The 21,866-nt window shown below is 49.1% G+C and overlaps 1 protein-coding gene across 1 annotated transcript in view; it reads left to right on the top strand.

The window, feature by feature from the left end:
* The first annotated feature begins 2,465 nt into the window (after nt 1-2,465).
* Nucleotides 2,466-21,866, top strand: part of JAG1 (jagged canonical Notch ligand 1) — a 36,026-nt gene continuing 16,625 nt past the window's right edge. Inside the window, exons 1-5 of the mRNA XM_081033315.1 lie at nt 2,466-3,082; nt 3,490-3,795; nt 12,269-12,320; nt 17,480-17,734; nt 19,817-19,877. Of these exons, the coding sequence (XP_080889441.1) occupies nt 3,002-3,082; nt 3,490-3,795; nt 12,269-12,320; nt 17,480-17,734; nt 19,817-19,877 (755 nt within the window). The 5' untranslated portion in view covers nt 2,466-3,001. The remainder of the gene's footprint in view (nt 3,083-3,489; nt 3,796-12,268; nt 12,321-17,479; nt 17,735-19,816; nt 19,878-21,866) is intronic.

Raw genomic sequence — 21,866 nt, 5'->3', positions numbered from 1 at the left:
AGGGCAAGTTTTGTGGAAAAAGAAAAATGAGGTATCATCTTTTTAAAATTAAAGAAGATACTCACAGATAGTTACGGTTTGAGCACATGATACAGGCCAGACAGTAACTGACTTCAGCCTTGCCTCTTCACAGGTGTAGGTGTGAATGCTCAATGCGGCATTTTTCACGGGAATGTTTTTCACATTTTTCACTGGAATGTTCACTTACGTTGGCTCTACCCAAAGGCAGGATGGGACCTGGCTAAGGGAGAATCTGCATATTTGAGTTCTTTCTACAGTAGTTCCCCATTCCCACGGAGGCTGAGAACTGGCTGCTAGGAAGTGAAGGATAAGCTTCCACTTGTGTCTCGCAATAAATGTGACTGGCTTTTTGGGGGAGTACCAATTAGTTGGAAGAGTCCCAACTGAAAATTTTCAGAGAATCCCATCAAGCCCACAACTGTCTTCTCTAAAAGTGGGTTTCCAAGCTCAGGGAGGGTGAGGGGATACTGAGCTATTTGGCGTGAGAATTTTGTGTTTGTTAGTGATTTGACACTTGTTAGGCTTAATCAGATAGTTTAGACCCTTGGGAAATCTACGTTCAATTCTTATTAGTCAAGGGGGCTAAACTCACCTGTAGCTTGGAGCCGACCCAGCTTTACGTGCAGCCCAGATGGATAGATACCTAGAGGTACCTGCACTCTCAGGTAGCCCTCTTGGGTTAAGTCAGGCGGCTGGATCTAAACTCCACTAAAGGCCTGACTCCACAGCCTTCTTCCTGAGGGATGTGTGGAGGACAGGCCTGCGGACACAGAACTAAAACAGGTTCAGGCATGGGGAACTCCAAGGGATTTGCATTTTAAGACCTCACCAGCCTTCATGAATTATGCTTTCACCAGCACCAGCATTTTGCATTTAAACCATTACTTAGCACCCTAATTAGGGGAAATTTGTAGATGGAGGTGAGAAGGGCGTAGAGTGGAGGTAGGGAAGAATGGTTCATGGAAACTGGTAAGAAACGTCTATATAGAAATACAGTTGACAACTAGCTGCCTTGCATTTAGGATAATTGGAGAAAGTGAGAACTGGGGCACATTAAAACAAAATGCGCACGTTGCTACTGCCTATGCCAGCTGCAAACTTGTTCTGCTCTTGGATATGCCCTTTTGAAAATACGGTTTTTTAATTCTCTCACCAATGAGCATTAGATGGGACCCACTACCATTAAGAAGGTACGTTTCTTAGATACACTTTTTGGACTGTTGAAATTCCAAGATTCCTAAACCACCCTAAATAGCCACGCTTTTCCGTAGTACATACCCAATACAAGGACCAAGACTGTCCAGCCCACTCTTTAGTGGAAATCAGTCTTTTCCCTAAAGAGGTCCCCTCAAACGCAGCAGCAGGTCCGCTAGGAGAGGGGTTGGGAGAGGATTCGGCCAGCCCACAGGTTTCCTTTGACCTTGGTTATGACCCGGAGTGTCGCTGTTGATTGGGAGGCTCGACTCAAGGTGGACAATAGCATTAGTTTACAACTGTCACCCCCGAGAAGCCAAGTTCTGCTGCCGGGCGATGGTGGCGAGATGGTCCCTTTCAGGCTCATCTCTTGCCACCCAGAAAGCTGCTCCGAGGCCGCCTACAGGTGCAAAGCCGGCACTGCGCGGCCTGGGCGGCGGGGCCGGGAGGGGGTGAGCCCCAGCCTCCCAGCGTCTCGGCCTCCCCCTCCCAAAGCCCGAGCAGGGCCCCTGCGCGCGGGCCGCCCTCCCCCGGTTTCCCCTCGCCCCTGCTCGTGTGCGGCTTGGAAAGGCAGCCGAGAGCCCTCCGAGGCTCCGCAGCTCGCATTTGGGAGGGGGTGGGGCGCGGCCAAGGCTTCCCCTCGAATCTGCGGCCAGCCCGGCTCCGGGAAAGTTTTCCAAAGTTCCCAGCAGCGCCGGCCCAGGTCGCCTCCGCCGGGCGAGCAGACGGCGCACGAGCGCCAGCCGCACCGCCGCCGCCACCTCGGCCGCTCCTCTCGCCAGCAGCGCGCTCTGGGCGGCTCGCTCGCTCGCGGGAAGCGGGCCGGGCTCCCCGCGGGCAGGCCCTCCTGGGGCGAAAGCCGCAGCTGACGCAGGCGGCTCGGAAGGCGGAAGCTGCCCGGTCCGACCGCTCAGGCAGCGTCGCGGCGCCTACACCTGGGGCCCCGACGGTCGGGCAGAGGCGCCCGGCTGGAGGCGCCCGAGGGGGGAGGTCCGCGCGGGTGGGGCCAGGGCATCCCTGAGCAACAGACACTTCTAGGTTCTTCGCCGCACCCTCCCCTCCTTCCCGCCTGGCCCACGGAGCCCGAGGGCGGGGGTCTGGACCGGGCCCCCGGACGTCCAAGAAGTGCTGCGAGTCCCCGCGCCCCCAACCCCTTCCAAGTTCCTCCCAGTACTCCCCCTACCCATCAACCCGGAGGGAAGGGGCGTGTCCGTCCAGAACACGCCCCTCATGAATATTAACAAGCGCGCATGCGCCTGCCGGCCGCGCTGGGTAAAGGTGGCTAGTCCCGGCCTCGGCTCCCAGACGGGCTCTCCGAGTCCCTCTCCGAGAGCCGGGCGGGCACGCGTCATTGTGTTACCTGCGGCCGGCCAGCGAGCTGGGCTAGGGTTTTTTTTTTTTTTTTTTCCTCCCCTCCCTCCCTCCTTTCTGTGCAGCTGATCTGAAAGGGAATAAAAGGCTGCGCATAATCATAATAATAAAAGAAGGGGAACGCGAGAGAAGGAAAGAAAGCCGGGAGGTGGAAGAGGAGGGGGAGCGCCTCAAAGAAGCGATCAGAATAATAAAAGGAGGCCGGGCTCTTTGCCTTCTGGAACGGGCCGCTCGTGAAAAGGCTTTTGAAAAGTGGTGTTGTTTTCCAGTCGTGCATGCTCGAATCGGCGGAGTATATTAGAGCCGGGACGCGGCGGCCGCAGGGGCAGCGGCGACGGCAGCACCGGCGGGAACACCAGCGCGAACAGCAGCGGCGGCAGCGGCGTCCCGAGTGCCCGCGGCGCGCAGAGCAGCGATGCGGTCCCCACGGACGCGCGGCCGGCCCGGGCGCCCCCTGAGCCTCCTGCTCGCTCTGCTCTGTGCCCTGCGAGCTAAGGTAGGAGCCCGTTGGGCCTCCCTCCCGGCCCGCCCTCTCTTTTCCTTAGCGGCGCCCTGGACGCCCGCGGTGGAGCGCCGCGAGCGGGGTCAGGAGCCCTCGGTCGCCTGGCTCCCCGACCGTGCTCCTGCTCCCGCGAGGCTGCACCTGAGCCGGGGGAGCCCCGGGCCTCCTAACTGTATCGTCCAGCCCGGGCAGGGGTCGCGTTCTCTCCGCTCGTAGTCCTCCGGGGCGGTCGTCGGATTTTTCTCGTACTCGTGCATTCCCTGCTTGGGAATCGCGTTGAGTCCTGCTCCCAGTTTTGAAAAATTATTTTAACTTGGCACCGAGGGCTTGTCGGGGCGGGCGGGGAGGGGTCTCCTGGAAGGAAGCTTTCCCCCGTGCTGACCTCCCTCCCTTGCCCGCAGGTATGCGGAGCCTCCGGCCAGTTCGAGTTAGAGATCCTGTCCATGCAGAATGTGAATGGGGAGCTGCAGAACGGGAACTGCTGCGGTGGCGCCCGAAATCTGGGGGACCGCAAGTGCGCCCGCGACGAGTGTGACACATACTTCAAAGTGTGCCTCAAGGAGTACCAGTCCCGCGTCACGGCCGGAGGGCCGTGCAGCTTCGGCTCCGGGTCCACTCCTGTCATCGGGGGCAACACCTTCAATCTCAAGGCCAGTCGCGGCAATGAACGCAACCGTATCGTTCTGCCTTTCAGTTTCGCCTGGCCGGTGAGTGACGGACGCTGGGTGGGAGGCCGGAGCAAGGTTCGCACCCGCGCCCGCGGAGCGCTGCTTTCTGTTGCGAGAGGGATATCAGGGCCTTGGCTTGAAACGCTAACTCGGGAAGATTTTTAAGGTGGGGAGTTATGCAGCGACATTCGGCAGGCCCCCTCCCCGCCGCTTTTTGCTAAGCGCACAAAAGTGGGGACTCCAGAGATTGTGGGGCAAAGTTCCCCGGAAAGCAGTTTTAACTTGCAACTTGAAGGCCCCAGAATAACGCCCCCCCCCCCCGCCCCACGAGCCAGGAGTCATTATAGATGATCTTTGCTTAATCGATTAAACCTGATGCGCCGTTGAAGGCGACTTGGCTCAATTCTGGCCTTCAAACGCGGTCCAAATTGGCACCCTCCCCTTTCCCGTGAACGGCCGGGAGGGCGGGTGTGTCCTTCCTGGAGGGTGTGGAGGGAACCCGTTTCCCGCTGCTCCCCAGGAGATTTTGGTGCGTGCGGGGGCGCGCTTCGGGCTAGGCGCAAGGGCGCGGGGGCGGCCCCGGAGGTGGGGGTGGTTCCTCGGGCCTTCGAGCTGCCGCCCGGGGAGCCTCCGCCCCCTGCCGGCCCCTTCCTGCCCTCGCCCCCGCGCGGTGTATCCTTGTGGCCTTATTTCCAGCGGTTCCCGGGCTCTGGAACAGCTGTGTTTGCAAACTTCCCGGGGAAGGGCGGGGGTGCGCCCTAGTCCGGCGGGCGCACGGCCCCCTCAAGCTTTCGGGGGCGTGCCAGGGCCTGGAAGGGGCGGCCCGCTGGAGGCAGTCCCTGCGGGTGCCTATACGTGGTCCCGCGCCGGAGTGCTGCTCGAGGCCCGGGCCCGCACTGGCTGAACGTGCAGCAAGGCCCTTGCAACATCCCGAAATGGGTGGAAGGAAGATGGGCGCGATTGCAGAAGGGGAGGAAAGGGAAAAATGTTGGTGCCCTCTGCCCTGCTCCTCCCGTCCAGGAGGCGTGACTCATTGATAGGATTGGGGCTTGGCTCTGCCTGTGCTGAGAGGGTGGGTGGTGAGGGGCGGGGGAGCTCAGTGCCCGGGGAATACTCTCTGCCACGTGCTCTAATGGGGTGCACTAGGCTGCCTCCTATCCGCAGCCTGGGGCTGTGATTCCCAACTCAGAACAGGGGAGAGTGTCTGTCTTGTGTGTGAAGCTTGGGGTGGCCCTCAAGGCCCACGTTTACAGAAACTAGCGTTGTAAAGTGCTCTCTGCTGTGGGGGAGATAAGACAGTTATCAGAAACATGCCATTAAAAGGGGCTTATAAAAACTTGTGGTATGGGGAGTTCTCTGACAATAGGGGCTGCTGCTTCTGTTGTGGGATTTCATTTTTACAAAGCGTGTTTATCTTGTCTGTTAATCCCCTATTAGGGAAAACTTGAAGCTAAAGAGGTGCGCACATTTTTAATCTGTGAATACTGTTTGCCCTTGAATGTAACCTCTTTGGAGTTTAGGGGGAAGGGGCCTGCAGGTGGTTCCACCCTCTGAAGGATCAGTCAGAGCCCCCTCACTTTCCTCAAGACCATAAAAGGAATCCTATTAGTGATATGGAAAAACTGCAGGCCTGGCTGAGGTTCATTTTGGAGAAGAGGGTCAGAGGGAAGTATGGATGAAAAACGGGAGTCTTGGTGGCTCCCCAGGCTGGCTGGGGAAAGTGACCTAGAAGGTGTGTCTTTCCCCTTTTGACACTTGGCAGAGAGGCCTGGATGGGGAAGGAGTGGAAGCAGCGTGTGAGGGCAGAGAGATGATTGATTTCCGGGTGCTGTTCTGTGGTTTCAGGCCCACGGGTCACCAACCATGAAATAGACTTTCTAGAATGGGGGAGACTGCTGGGGCTACACTGAGAGTGTGGTTTTTTTGAAGCTGGGCCAAATGCATGTATCACTCATAAACAAGTCTCCACCCTGCTACACCAAAAAGGCCTGCTGTGAAATATAAGCTTTACTTCCAAAGAGAAACCGGAGTTTAGATGTATTGCTTTAGTTTATTTTCCTGAGTGCAGTTGGAGAAACACCGGTCTGTACCTTTCAAGAATGATTCCAGGGTGAGTGTTAAATGACGTGAAAGCATTCAGGTAGACAAATAAGTATGGAAGTAAATAAGCACAGCTTCGCTCAGTTTGGCAACTAAATATTAATAAGCGTGTCTATTTAAAACTGATTTCCTTGAATAGCTAATAACTGAACTTGGTACAGAATTCAAGATTCACAGGGTATATGGTTCAGGCAGCCACCATTTCTGTTAGCAGGGTCCTCCCAAATTTGCTGTGGTTCAGAGAGCATGATAGAAGTTCAGTTGAGAAAGTTGTATAATTCATACCTTGTTTGGAATTACAACCCCAGTCAAACAACTGTTCATGTTCTGGAGAGGAAGAGGAGGCAATGATTTGGTTAGACATGAAATATAATCCCCCTCCCAGTGTCCATGTGGGCAGCTCTGTAGAGGTGGGGCTGCCCACTGCGTAGTACCAGATTATGTCCCACTTGGTGTCCACTGCCCCAGCTCGTCTTGTGGTAGTTTTCATTGGTGGCTTCTAATCACCATACCAGTGCTGCTCCCAAGGGGCTTGACTTGAGGCAGCTAGCCTGATTTATAATCCTCCAATCTGGGGACTCAGTGATAAGAACATACGTGGTGAGAGGGTAATTGGGCTGAATGGGAACTAATTTGGGAATAACCATTTATAAATCACTGAAATGGTTATGTTTCCCCTCCCAAACTTAATGCTAAATCCCAGTAGTGCCTGTTTATTAAAAATCCCTTAGTGTAATTACCACTGCCCATTCCCAAAAGCTTTTCAGGAACTCAGAACCCTGGTTAGCTGGAGTGATGCATTGCTGGCCCTAGGGTGAAATGAATCTAGAAAAACTTTGGGGGAAGCAATTGAGGTGTCTAGTCTCACAGCCTCCTATTTAAATGCCATTGGCTCTGATAAACGGCTTGCTGAGATCAACTTAATTTTTTTAGGAAAGTCCAATGAAGTGTGATTGCTGCATACCAGAGGGATGTCAGCTTTGGCCTTCTTCACACTTCTAAGGCCAGAATGAGCAACCGCTAGGGGTTTGGGTGAACCGGATGCCGCAAGGTTAATCACAGTGTAATTGACAAGTCCTTGCCATTGTGCCTTTGTGTTTCCCAGTCCCTAAGCCTTCACAGATGTGGTATGGACATTTGGAGGGCAGAGGGATGGGGTCCTCGTTTGAGACAGCTCATTTCTGCAGCCAGTATGTGCAACCCATGTGGTCAGCATGCATGCAGACCAGTACCACACGTGTGTTTACATGCTCAGAGCAATTCACTTAATGCACGAGGAGAAACCACTTGAAAACATCCTTTGCACCAAGACACCTGCCTCAGAGGAAAACAATGAAATGACATGTCTGCATTGCAAAGCCAGGCTTGGGGGAAAGGTCGAGCTGTGCTCACTTTGTACCAAGTGTCTCTGCAGCATGGCTGCTTCCCACATGGAATCCTTATTCAAGGTACTTGGCTTTTAATAGTTTTTTCCTCTTCCAGGTGTAACGTCCTTGTTGTCTTGTTTCTTAGCAACTTATTCAAACTTCCAGTTACTTACATGAGTTTGGAACCCACCCACTCCCCACCCATAATTCTACAGAGACTGCAAACATTTTTAGAAAATGGTGTGAATGAAGCTTTTGGCATCAAGACTGTTGGGAAAGTTGGATAGGTAAGGAGGGGAGACAGCAACCACTTAGAGGTGTTGAGCGTCCTAGAAAACCAGTGACCTGAATACTGCCTAAAATCTTTACCTCCAAGAATGATAAGGGACCCTTTAGATAGAAGACAAGTGGAAGGTATGGCATGGAGGAAAAACGTTATGCGTGAAAAAGCAAAGCCAAGGCAACAAGGAGTCTTCATGGTCCTGATCTGAAAACAGGAATGCAAACAGGCCTTGGCTGGGTGCGTAGCAGCCACTGGCCCATTGTAGAGCTAGAACTTGGTTCCAATGTCAGCTTTTCAGGATTAGTTCCAATGCAAGAGTGCATAATCTCTGGATGTGCATACAATTAGCATCGTAATCCATAAAGGCAAACGTTTTTGGGAATTCTGACTTAGTGAACTTCCAGAGACATGTTCCTACCCCCAGCAGCAACCCATAGGTTAGGTTCTGAGCTGCTGAGAAAAGTGACACTTGGCTCCAGCTTTTACATACATTTAATAAAATAGAACGAAACTTAAAACGGTTTTTTGAACTTTAGGAAGATGTATTAGGATGCATGGGAAGTCATGATTCTTGCGTTTTCTAGAATGGTAGCAGAAGAGGGGTAGGATTCTGGGTTCAGAAATGTCCTGTCTTTATGTTGACTCTTGGGGCCAGGTGTCCCTATTGTGACTCCCTTGCTGGTTTCTGAACACTATGTGGACTGCCTTACCCCATGGCCCATATTTTTATGGTGCTAGTGACACTTGTCACTAGTGCCGTGAATGTGCAGGGAAGAAATTCCACAACATGGCTCCCAATGGTTTAAAGTGGTACGTAAATAGTGAAACATTCAGAGCCCTCTACCAGCTCAGCCCAGTTTTTGTGCACTTTTGGTAAATAAGTAGAAAGGCTTCTTGTTCAGGCTTGCTCGGTGTGAACCAACGGTTGTGCTTGGCTGGCTTCTCGGTATTCTATCTATTAACCTCGCCACCCTTTTGTAACTGGTGCATTTAATTATCAGTGGGATGCTTTTCAAACAGGTAAGGGTAATGATGGGAAAGGGGGTGGGGGCATCTCATTGAGTCTCAAATCTGGATATGAGCTCTGGGGCCCACTTGGTGGGTCTTTGAGGTGAGCTTTCATGAGAAAATCACCCTTTGTAACCAGATCGGACTCTATTGAAATGTCAAGCCCTGTAGACTAAATGGGTTTCTACGACTAAAGTCTTCTTAGTTTGGATGCTGTGGGTTAGTTGTCCAAGCCTCACCTGGCCAAAACCCCGTGATACGGGAATTGTTTGTGCCTGTATGCGTGTGCCCATGCATGGAATCTTGGACACTTTTATTTAATGTCTGTGACCTGAATATTTTATACTCTGGCCACCCAGACGCAGGCAGGACAATACTGTGGCCGAACTGACTGAAATGAGGATTACAGAGAATAATGTGGCCTCTCTAAAAATGCTAATACAGGGCCAGCAACAGGAAATGACAGTTGAGTCAGCAGAGTACAGGGCCCCAGACAAACCCGGGCCTGAGTGCCTCTGTACAATGGCCCCGTGGGCACATGGGGTATTCACAGGGTGTGAGTTCTTCGGGCCTGCCTGTCATAGCAGCCTGAGGTTTTGGACACTGCACGCGTGCCGTTTGGATGGCGGTTTGTTTGTGTCCGTCAGCTTGGCAGGAGTGGAGGCAGCCGCTTCTCAGGGCTTGGTTTGGCTGCCACTGTTGCCAGGAAAAGGAAGCTCCCAGCTGCCAACACAATTACCTTTGTTTCTTACATCCCCCTTCTTAATGTGGCAATTAAGTGCTTACCACTCTGCCTGGTGCCAAGGTAACCACCATGGATGGGATGGAGCACAACACATAGCCCTCCCACAGCCCCAGTGCTAAGGCGGGAAGGAGGTGCTTGGGGGACCTAGTGGCCCTGGGATTCCTTGGGGCTTAGATGCCAGGATCCTTTCTAAGTAAAATTCCATGGAAATCCTCCCCAAAGGTCATTCGAAGCTTATCGTTCCCCCTTCCTGCTGCGTGAGAATGAGAATCTGCCGCTATGTTGCCGTATTTCCTTGGGCCTGGAGCTGGGAAGGTGCAGAAATGATTCACTCTGCAAACCCAGACTGGAGGTCTGTTAGTACCCATCCCTCCTGCTTTGCCCCCAGGCCATTTTTCCGGGCAAATTTAAGGGGAGGCGGTGAAAGCTGGGTGATGAAAAATACGAGTTTTATTTTTATAGTTGGAAACCAAAAAAAAAAAATTCAGGTATTTGCCGTTTTATATGTGGGTTTTTTGGTATGAACTCATTAAGTTTGAACACTCAGCCGTCCTCTTGCCTGGCACTCCTTTCCAAGCCCGTGGGAGGGCCTGTGGAACGCTGCGGGGGGGCAGATTTGCAATGGCGAATTGGACGTGACATGGTCATTGTGGATTGCTGATTTGGACCCGGTACCTTGCTTTGATGGCAGAAGATGTGAGTGGTTTGGATCTTGGAGTTTGGATGTATATTCTGGGATGTACAGAGGTCAGGTGTGGGCCTGGGAAACATTAAAGTTCCCTAGCAACTAATAATCATTGTTAAATCATCTTGATTGTCCATCTGTAGTGTGGGGATGGAGTGGGTAGTAAGAGTGCCTCCTAACAGGGTCTTTAAAGGGAACCCTTTTTTCTGAAGTCTGGGCAGGAGGAATCCTTCTGGCCCCGGAGGTGACTCCTAGAGCCATAAACCCTCCTCTGAAACAAGGGAAGAGAACGTTCAGGGCTCTTTATTTTTTTTGGCAAGGCTTTGTTGTCAACCCTGCAGTCCCCAGCCCTCACCTCGTATCTACCTCTGAGAAGGCAGTTTGTGGAAAATCATGAAACAGCATCTAGAGCTTTGAGCCACTCTATTTTCTCCTGGTGGGACAGGGTTGGTGAGCAGCCTCTGAGGTCTTTCCAGTTCTGGTGGGGATGAGCCTGGTAGACAGCTTGGTGTTCCAAGTTCTTGTGCAAGACCAAGGATGCCTTCTTCCTTGAGCAGGAAGCAGAGTTAATAGTGTCACACCAGCTCCGTCCCGGGACGCCTTCCCGTTCCATGGTGTTTGCGGGTGTTCTGTGTTTAGTGCTTGGGCAAGTCTGTCGAAACTGGGTATCAATGCATCTAATCAGAAGATTAATTACAACAATGTGTGGAAGTGAAGAACGTTGGTCTCATGATCAGCAAATGAAGGGATTAATTATACAAAATCACCCCCACATCTGGCCTCATTTTGACTTGGCTCACGTCAAATCAGTGGAGAAATATAATTTCTTTCTACTCTCAGGGAAGAGTCTGGTAATTTGTAGGAAGTCCTAGAAAACTTAGAGGCTGTAGATAAGGTGTAACTTTCACTAATAAAATATTAACGATGACAACAATGAGTCTGGACCGATGGCCATTGACAGGAGAGGGCTGGGTATGTGCCCCAGCTTGCCCGGTTTTGCTTGCTTTTCTGAGCATTTTCCCACAGTTATCAGTGAACGAAATGGAATCCTACTCTGCTTTGAGTATGAAACATATTTCGGCTGTGTTCCAAGGCAGGGTCTATCACAAGATATTTTCATATTCAGAGACGGCCTGCTGTATCGCTGTGTGAGCAGTAAGCTTGCCTTGAGTTATGAATGAAGCTCCTTTTCTTGTCCTCTCCGTTTTTGCCTTCACTTTGTAGGTTCCTTTCCTTGGGGAGTGTGTTTCTGTTGGCATGGCATTGTTTGATCAATCCATGTTGCAGTTTCCGATGTATTGGTATCTGACAGTTAGTGACAGCACAGGGGTACATAAAAGGGTTCATGCGCCTTTCTCCCCCACCCCCTGTGATATATTTCTCCAGCACCAAGATAGCAGAAAGTTTATTTAAACCCTGGTGTTTTGTGAGACTGACCTCATTCTAAATTACAAATGAAGATTTGAGTAAAAGTGGGAATTTGCTAATGGCTTGGATTTTGGGGGGAGGTGGAATTGTGAGATAAGCCTGGAAGATAAAAGGTGCCTTCAGTATAATAGCTGGCACCCCGCCAGTGTCCAGGGAATTCGTTTAGTTAGTGAACTCTGATTATTCTTGGAATGTTAGATCTTATTGACAGATAAGTTCATCAATAAATATAACCAACCCTCGGATGTGTGGTTATTTCTCCCTTTTGTGCTTTCCTCCCCAGAGTCTGCCCCCCATGCACCCCAATTTAGGTTGCTGCCTTTGTCTTGGGAGTCTCTTTGCACCTACCAGTCCGTCGTCCCCCCCCCCCCCCCCCGCCGCTTCCTAGAGCCACCTGATACTTGTGGGAGCCTAGATGGTCTCACACAGGGCTTTCAAAGGGGTTCTGAAAAGGAAAAGGGGGCCTCCCTGGGGACCGCCCCACCAGGCCCAAAGTGTAACCTTAGCAATACCCGGTCCTCCTCTGGATGGGTCCCCCTCCCCTGGTACAAATACCTGGTTAGGTTAGCTTAGAATAAATTCTTTGTGTGTTTTTCTCATGCACTAGAATTAGGATCTGGAAAGTTGGAAAACTGTATGCTAAGTGTTCAGCTATAGAGAGATAGCATTTCCTGAGGACAACTTTGAGCTGCCTGCATCATGCACCCCCACCAGGCCAAAGGAGTCAACTGGGGGTGGCTGCTGGAGTGGGGAGGGGAGTTGGGTGACCTCAGTCCGACAGCAAGCAATTTTCATTTTGGCTTTATGGTTTTATTTGGCGGGGTGTGCGGGGAGGCCAAGAGAGTATTGAGAGCTGACCCCTATTTCTGAATACTGTGTTGTTTATCTGTTTGCAGAGGTCCTACACTTTACTTGTGGAGGCGTGGGATTCCAGTAACGACACTGTCCGTAAGTATCACAGCGAAGGACTTGTCTCTAAGCGTGCGTTTCTGGAATTGCAGTGCTTGGCATATAGTAGTTGTCAGAGCTGGTCTGTCTCCTGGGTGCTTCAGGGAACTTCTACTACCCCTGCCATCTGTCCTCTGCCCCCTAGGGCGAAACTCTCAGTGGAGTCTTCCATAACTTCCCCTAGCCTTTTTGCTTAGAATATTAAGTGGCCAGGACAGATTCCCAGTTAATTCAGTCCCTGAATATGGTACTAGATTATCTTTGGGATAGAGATCTTAATGGTTTTACAACTTTAAAACCTTGTAGACTGCGAAAGGATCAAAGTAGTGACTTTTTAAAAGTCCATTTAAACTTTAAGTGAGCGTTTAATCTCTCATCAGAAAGATAAAGCTGGCAAAGGTGGTGCTGGGCTCTAAAGACCGACCTTGAATTTCACTTGGTGGGCAGGTGAGCTTCCAGCCGGCCAGGGTTTCCCACACTGTACACGACAAACCTTTCATTGAAGCGGAATTCCAGAGCCTCCCAGCCATTACACTTGCCTTGTCCCCTTTTGAAAGATGACTGTTTTCAATGCAGGTTGCTTTCCAGAATAGCTATAAAGCTGGGTTTTGGTGGGGAAGCCATAGAGGGTGTCTATAGAAATGGCAGCAGTGTGGCTTACAGGGTAGTCTTTGCTCCTTATTGTAACTTAAACGTATGTTTTCTCTCACTTGTCAAAATTGCAAGTTCCCTTTTCGTCTGCAGGATCTGGGTGGTTGTCATTGGAAAATTTGATTCACGCTGAAATTTCAGTCTGCACAGGAGGAAGGCTTGATCAAACTTTTTGAGTGTCTCATCCCTTTTTTCCTCTATCTCACTGACCCTTTCTTTCTGTTTTTGCTGCTAATGACATTTCCCCTGCCCCTTTTTCTCGCCTTGCTTTCTTTTTATTTTTCCTGCCTCTGAGAATGGTGAATGCCCAGAGTGAGCCCAGTGAGGGCTTGGTATATTCTAGTTTGGTCCCTTACGGGCTGTCTGGCTCATTGGGTCACTCGGGGCCACACAGTCATTGCTGAGCCCTAGTGTGCCAGAGGCTCCAGGTCACTTGGACCACTCCTCTTGCTTTGATATCTGAAGTCCAGATTGGTGAACTTCCTCCCCGAGGGGCACCCCTCTCGCACTGAGGTGTGGTGGGAGGGCGTGTGTGACTAGCCTTGGTTGTGGCTGATGCCAGTCAGGGTCATAGACACCTCTTTGTTCTCTCTCTTCCTTCCCTTGCCACAGGGATTGTGTGAGCATTATGTCATTGTGACCTGCTTACAATGGCAACTAAGCATTGGAAAGGTTGGGGAGGGGGAGAAGTAGTTTTTTTCAGATATTCTGGTGCAAACGTGCTGTTCTCCTCCCCTCCATTTTAGATGTTAAAACAATGGTGGAGAGAGCTGGGTCAGGACACTTGTTAGGGCATACAAGGAACTTTAGGATCTTCCACTGTCCCACAGGTCAAGTTAGCTGTGCCCCTAGGAATCCAGTGCCCATAAAGAGCTGCCCATGTTGTCTGCATTTTGGGGTAGCCCCATTTCGGAGATCTGGGGCATCTCATCTCTTGCTGGGGATATAACCAAATCCTTGGCAGGGCGCAAGGGTAGGGATGAAGGGCTTTCTGACCTCCAGTCTTGGAGAGAGGGGTTGCCATAGTCCTACGGCGCCCTGATGAGGAGGGATAGGGGCATGCGGGGAGTGCCTTAGCCACTTTTTCAGCCTCTCTTTTGATGTTTCCAAGTTACTGAATTTAGCACATTCAAAGCGAAATTTGACATCTTCCCTCTCCAAAAGCAGATCCTGCCTAGTTCTGTTTTTGGATGACTAGCATTAGCCTTTGAACACCCAGTACTGCAAGCCCGAAATCTGGACGACAACCCTTTTGTACCTCTCTGTCAGCATCCATAGCTAATCCACCTCCAAAATCTTATCTCCGAATCTAATCCACCTCCGACGGTCTTATCTCTCACACATTACCAGTGTCCTGCCTCCTCCCGCTGTCTCCCCTGCCATTGCACTGGTCCAAGTCACCATCTGCTCACACCCAAACTCTTAACAATAGCGGCTTAGTCAGTCAACCCCTGTCCACTGTGGTCTGCCTACAGTGCTTTCTCCATTCTCCTGCCATTCTGGTCTTTTCAGAGCATAATGTTTAATGGTCACTTTTAGTAAGAGCTTCCTGCTTGCTCTTGCAACAAATCTTTGTGTGGCCCTCACAGCCTTGCACAGCCCAGCTGTGGTTCCCTGCCAGCTCCATCTTATATTTCACATTGTCATCCATCATATTTGTATTCTAGTCATACCCCACCAGTCACCTTTCTATCCTCATGCATCACATTCTCTCCCACCTCTGGGCCTTTGCACATGCTGTTCACTCTGGAGTGTTTTGTTTTTCACTTTCTTCACCCTCTGCCCCTTCCAAGGGACTGGACTCCATGAGGGCAGACACTGAGTATGTGTAGCAACATAAATGGAGTTGCTCTTTGGGGCCCAAACAAGTTGCAGACATCCTGGCTTCAGATTAGAGGCAGAGACCTGAGTTTTGGAACAGAGACTCTCACGTCAGCTGTCCAGTGAACCCTCATGAGTAGTGCCTGGCCCAAGGAAAGCCCAGGTGCTGTGCATGTGTTAGAAAGTATTGTCTAAGCCTGGCCCTCCTGTCATCAGTCCCCCAAGGTCATTTCTGTTGTATTTTAGGACTGCGGTATATAGGATATAGATTTATCTTTCTGTCCCAGAGCAATGGCTTCAGTTTATTAGGCTTCTCAATAGATATAGGTAAACACAAACAGGCATTCTCAAGACCAGGTTTTCCTTGTAGCTGAGCCTTCTTGGCTAAGGGCCTTGCCTGTTTGTGGGTTGCTGAGGTCCTGGGGTTATGCTCAGACTTGCCTCTCATTACCTTCTCCTTGGCCTGCGAGGCTGTTGTGGGCCCTCCGTGCTCCACCTTCATGCAGTGAAGATTGTGGGAAGGCCTGGTAACGTCTTTTTCCAGTCACGAAGCTGACCTACCAAGTGAACTACTCTAGATACACTTATGATGCCCCAAGCTGATAGGAAGTATGATTCAGGAGGCAGCAGCTTAGAAACAGGCAGCAAACTTGCTCTCTCTAACCCAGATGCCAGAAAACGGGTCACAGACAGACGCACTGGACTTTCTCCCGCTCGGCTGTTAGGAAAAATCTATCAGGCGGGTGTGAAGTTAGTTATACATATCTGTTAGCCCCATCGAGGATTCCGAAACGATCACTTTGCAAGATTTCTTCCTGGAAATGAGTAGGAAGCATAGTAAGCTATTGAAATTAACAGTGTTGGCCTGTGCGTGTAGGACTGGCCCGGACTCTGGTAGGAATTGTTTGTTGTTGATACCTGCTGGAGAGAAGCTAAAAGCCTTTGGGCCATGGCAAGTGTGTTTAAATAATTCCTTTATTAAGATCTCATAGTCACATGGCGATAGCTCAGTATACTTTTTAATTGAACCAGCAGAGCAAACACACAGTTAATGGAGGGACATTTTTGTCATTCTTTTGCCTGTGTTTATTTGCAAAACTTCAAATAGTAAAGTGTTTTCTGCAAGTGGTTCTGTGTGTGCGCTGGGGTGTAAGTCTGCAGGTATGTGGGCTTGTTCAAGGCTTGTCTTGCCCGCAAGACAGTTATAAAGAAATGCAGAGGGTGAACATCAGGGCTATGCTGCAAGTGGAGTGTGGATGAAGCAGCTTAGGTGTCCTTCTCTCCTGCTCACCTGTAGGGTTTGCGTAGCCTTATAAATGAGCACAGGCCCCAGGCATAGAAAAACGGGTGTGGGTGGGTAAGAATCACAAAGACATTGCAAGTAGGTACTAACACGGTCTCTCCAAGGTGGCCTTGAATTTGACAAGGTGAAGGGTTGGTGCTGGCAGGTTTAAGAAAACAAACACAAGACCAGGCTGGGTGCTGACTTAGTGCCTTGCTGTCTTTTCACATCTCTCCCCTGAACTCTTGGCACCTGGTGTTTGGAGCTATTTTAATACCTGTCTTTTCTCAGGTTAGATTATAAGTGGCCTCAGGGCAGGGACCACTTCTTCCTGAGAGCTGCTTGAGCTCTGGGTGTGTTTATTTTCATCAGGAGGCACCCTTTAAGGAGAATGACGTGGGTCAAAAAGCCCCTCAATCTACCATTCTCTAAACTGGGGTGAATTCCTTTCGCGTCTGTCTCCTGGGCAAATGTGAAAGATGAAATGCATCAAGCTTGTAGTAATTGCTATTTAAATTTCTATTTAAAATTGCTATTATAAATTTCCCCAGCTTAAAAGGTGGTGAAATTTATAATTTTTTGAAAACATAATTCCTTGACTTCCAGTGAAGAGTTTGGAAATAGACAGTCTTTCTAAAGCAAGACACAAAACTCTAACACCAGAAGCGAAAAGATTGCTAACCTTGACCTGAAATAATGAAATTTCCCTACGAGTAGCATTCTCCAACGGGCTACTTTCTACAACATGTAGAGTTTTTGCAAATCAGTCTGACCAACAGTGCGGTAGAAAACTTGATAAAGGTGAGAAGCAGGTGACAGTTCACAGGAACAAATACTACAAATGGTTTTGTAAACATGTGAGAAGGTGCACACCATCACTTAATTAAATGCTAATTACAACAAGAGATACTTCTTTACCTATCAGGCAACGATCAGAAAGTTTGACAGTACCTTGTTGGGAAACAGTTTCCTGTGCTGTTGAGAGGACAAATTGACAGGTCTTCGTTTGAGGTAGTTTGGGGTTGTCTGTGGACAGGAGTGGATTGGTTGTGCGTGTCCTCTGAGTCAGCACTGCCATTTCTAGGTTATTGCTTTCTGTCAGAGGCATGGGCATATACGTTCAAGAATGTTTGTTGTGGCTTTGTTTAATAGCCAAAGGCCAAAACAACCGAAACCTGAACTCGGTAAATTATTTCCTTGTACTTCTAGACAGTGAAATACTATGCACCCAGGAAAAGGGTTGCCTCTGGGGACAGGGATGAACTTTGCCTTTTCTGCCCTTTTGTACTGTTTGAATTTTGTACCATGTGCATTTATTATTAAAAATAGCCAAAATGATCAGGGAAGAAGGCTCTGACGTGAATGTTAATGCAGTTAATCTTTTTTTTTCCCCCTTTGCCTCTAGAACCTGACAGCATTATTGAAAAGGCTTCTCACTCGGGCATGATAAACCCCAGCCGGCAGTGGCAGACACTAAAGCAGAACACAGGGGTTGCCCACTTTGAGTATCAGATTCGCGTGACCTGCGATGACTATTACTATGGCTTCGGCTGCAATAAGTTCTGCCGCCCCAGAGACGACTTCTTTGGACACTATGCCTGTGACCAGAATGGCAACAAAACTTGTATGGAAGGCTGGATGGGCCCCGAATGTAACAAAGGTATGTGGGCGTGTGCCGAGTGGGTTAACCAGCTCTGTGTGTCTGTCGCTTCCGGTGTCAGTTCTTAACCCTCTCCCTGCATTTAAGTGCCTGTCTCAGGTGGGGTGAGACTTTGGCTTTTTTTCTATGCCTGAAGCACGCAGATGTTGAGCTTAGAAGGTGGCTGGCTATTGGTGCCCCATCCACCAGCTGCTCTGAGGGAGCATTGTCCTTGGTCACAGCAGAGCCACTGCATGTCCCATCCGTCCATCTCACAGTCTGTGAATCATCTGGGGTACAAAGGCCAGACCCCTTTGCCTTAAATGTGTGACGGTTCACACTCCAGAGCTTCCCCTGGGATCAGGATGAAGCCAGATTCCTGCTGAGACCACATCCTTGCCCAGCTCCTACCTCTGCACTATCGGGTACCTTCCACCTCTTTCTCCTGTACCCGAATCCCCTTCTCAGGCTCTGCTTCTACGCAACCTGACCTAAGACAGATGCCAAGTGGGACTGTGTTAGCCTAGTCAGTGGCTGAACAGATAATCCTGTAGGAAATGACAGCCCCTGAGTTCGAGGTGGCCGTAGGGCAAGGTTTCACTAGGCATCTTTTGGGGCCGTGGAAAGTGGTGAGCCTGAGCTTTCATACTGGTGTAGAGTTGAACCCATCCGTAGTGGCACAGGCATACCTCAGAGCTGTGGTTCGATTCCAGCCCACCACAATAAAGCGGGTATTGCAATAATGCCAGTTGTAATCTTTTTGTTGATGGAGGGTCTTGCCTTCAATCAAAAAAACAAAAAAAAAAAATCGGTGAAGCACAATAAAGAGAAGTACAATAGAATGAGGTATGCCTGTATGAGCTTTCAGATGTGCTATCTGCTGTCCCAGCCCCTTTTAGAATTCAGTGCATTATCACATTCACAGATATTCACAGAATTGTCTGTGTTCTTTACTTTTACAAAGCTCTTGAGTCTTAGCAAATTGATGGGTAATTCTAGTTAACTATAATAGGCCCTCACGAACATTAATGTACTCTGCCTATTTCACATAATTTGATAAATCCTTTCAAGATAAACGTGAATTAAAAACATTTTTGAACTGTGACTGAAAGGCAGAGTGGAGAGGAATTTGCAGTATTACTGGGTAATACTGCTTTCTTGAAGAACTGGAAACAAGAGTTTTAAAAGGGTGATGTTTCTGGGCTCCATGTGAAAGAATTGATAAACATATTTTAAGTAGTTGGTGTTCTAAAAATCAGTAATACCGTGCTTCCCCGAAAATAAGACCTAGCCGGACCATCAGCTCTAATGCATCTTTTGGAGCAAAAATTAATATAAGATCTTATATTACTTATTCTACTATAAGACCGGGTTTTATATAATATAATGTAATATAAGACCAGGTCTTATATTAATTTTTGCTCCAAAAGATGCATTAGAGTTGATGGTCCGGCTAGGTCTTATTTTCAGGGAAACAGAGTAGTTACTTAAAAACTGGTATTTTTCAATGTTCAATTTTTTTTTCTTTCTTTTTTTTTTTTTTTTAATAAAGTAAGCAGAATAGCTTTTTTTTGCGAGGACACTTTGCAAAAGTACCACCAGATCTGGCTACCGAGTTAGCCAAATGAAGGCAGCCTGGTTGGCTTTGTCAGTCCCATGGGATTTTTGAGACCCAGGCATTTGGGGGTGGGAGGGAGGTTAAGGAGGCTGGGGGGTGGTCATCTGAATGTGCCCTGATGGGACAGAGTGGGTGAGATGAGGGAGGATTTTACCTCCTTTTCCCTTTGGTGAGGTGGGAATTAACAAGGGAGCAGGGTAGCTATTGTTTGGAGAGACTGGATGAAGACCCCCTTCCCCCATCAATTTGCCTGCATTTTTTGTCCCTAAACAGTATCATGTTTTGAGGATCTGCTAGCATGACCTTGAAGTTTAAAGCTGGATTTGTTATTTAGGCACTTCCCATCTTCCTCTCCTCACAATGGACTTGATACAAGATCTCTTACAATTGTGGATTTTGTAGGCTTAATGCACTAGGCCATTTTCATGGCGCTGGCGGTACAAGAAACGGGCAGTGTGCTGATGTATCCTTCTGGTTTTTTACAGCTATTTGCCGACAGGGCTGTAGTCCCAAGCACGGGTCTTGCAAACTCCCAGGTGACTGCAGGTAAATGACTCAACTGTCTTGTTTTTTGTTTTAATAATTGTTTCTGAATGCAAAATGAGGACTGACTTTATTGTGAATGTTTCTTTGGAAGAAAAGAAAGCTTTTAAAAAAATTCAAATAGGCACATCCAAAGCTTATTAAATTATACCAGCTGTCCAGTGGAATGCACACACTTCTCTCTCAGGAAAAAAAGGAAACTCTTATGGGCATAGTCAGTGACTTCATGTAGTAACTGTTCTGTAAATTGATAACACGTTTTTGTAATCTTCCCCATAACGTGCTAATGGACTAGATGGAGGGATGTGGGCATGTTTCTTTGCGTCTGTCTCCGCCCCTGCCCCGTTTTTCCATCTCCCAACCCTCCCCCACTTTTCCCATCAATAGGGGAAAGTGGAGCATTCTTTAGAATGGGATTAGTACAATCTCCTGGCCCCTTTGCAGGCGGGAGACAGGCCTGTGCTGAGAGGTTAATGGTTGCGCTGGAATCTTGTCAGTTGAGCCTGATGGATGTAGACTTTTGCTGCTGGCCTTTGAAGTCTGTTCTTTTATGGTCCCAGACAATGCAGAAGCCAAATGAGACCTACCCCGACTGCTTCCTGATTACAGTTTTTGGAACTTCTTGAAATGTACATTATACCAATTTGGGAAAGGCTGACTTCAGGAAATAATGTTAGTGCTGTGGCATTTTGACACAATCTCACCATTTACTCTTCTTCCTCTCCTATATTAAGGATTAGATTTAATGTGACGCTAACTGGGTCCTTTGGGGCCTGCCACTTTTGCCCCCAAAGCTACCCTGGTTTAAGCCAAGGAAAGCTTACAACACAGTTTAAACCAGTGCATCGGAAACTAATGTTACATAGGGCACTTGTCACAGTGCAGATCCTGGGTCTGTAGGTCTGAGTCTGCATTTCTAACAAGCTCCTGAGCAATGTTGCCGTTGCAGGTGGGGCCATACTTTGGGAATCACTGTCCCCAGACTTTGGTACTCCCAAGTTATTTCCCCAAATTACTAGGGAATTGTCGATGCAGATTCCTTGGCACCACCCCACACCCATGAATCTCAGTTTCTGGGTTTGGCCCGGAAACCTGCATTTTGACAAACCAGCCACATGATTTTGCTGCTCCGTAAATTTGGAGAACTCTTTGACTGGCTTTTAGCACCCCATGACTGCATCTGCTCCCCTCCCATGCAGCGGGAGCACTGGGCTCTGAGGCTTGAAGCTGAAGTGGGAATGAAGACAGTTGGATGTATAAGAAAACAGATTGACCTGAAAATAGTCTCTTCCTCAACTTCAGAAAGATAAGATTATTTTCTGGAAGGCTGAGGGGGTTTGCATAGTAACTCCCATCGGTGGCGGCTGACTAGTATTTAACAGCATTGCTGTCAAACGTTGAGCAGGCGTCCACCTCTGTGTAATTAAGGGTGTTCTGGAGAAAGTCAGATCAGCAGTGCTATTAGCCACTCTGGTGCTGCTCTGCTCTCAGATGAGTATCAGCGGAGGCCAACCACGATTTCTGCTACTGTCATCAGAATAAACTCACTGCTGCGCCCTCCCAGCCAGAACAACAGGCTTTGTTTCCAGAATTTAGCCCTTTCTCTTTCGAAGTCTCACCTCCCACTCCCTGCCCAGACTCGCACCAGTGCCCTTATTTACTTAAGGTGCGACTTTCCCACACGTCATTTGCATAGTCTCTCAACCCTTCTTCTCCCTCCCTTGAAAGAAAATCAAAACAGAACCTTCCAGCTGAGGAAGTTCAGGTTCTGTCCTGCTCCAGAAATAGTTGAATGGCAAGTTACCTGTAAGTTGTCTTTTGGATTATGTCTTACAGAGGTGTTTTTTCTTTTCCCCCCCACCCACTTGAGAAAACTTTCCTGGTTTTGTTGTTCCCAAGTAGACTTAAGAGTCCTTTTTCTGGGCACACATGCTTGCTTTATTGCAAACCGGCCAATAATATCAAACTTAATTATGAATCATCATATGAGGA

Source organism: Rhinolophus hipposideros (genome assembly GCF_964194185.1).
Source record: "Rhinolophus hipposideros genome assembly, chromosome: 22".
Lineage (NCBI taxonomy): Eukaryota > Metazoa > Chordata > Mammalia > Chiroptera > Rhinolophidae > Rhinolophus > Rhinolophus hipposideros.
The sequence above is the reverse complement of the archived record's forward strand: the minus strand, read 5'-3'. Positions and strand labels throughout refer to the sequence as shown.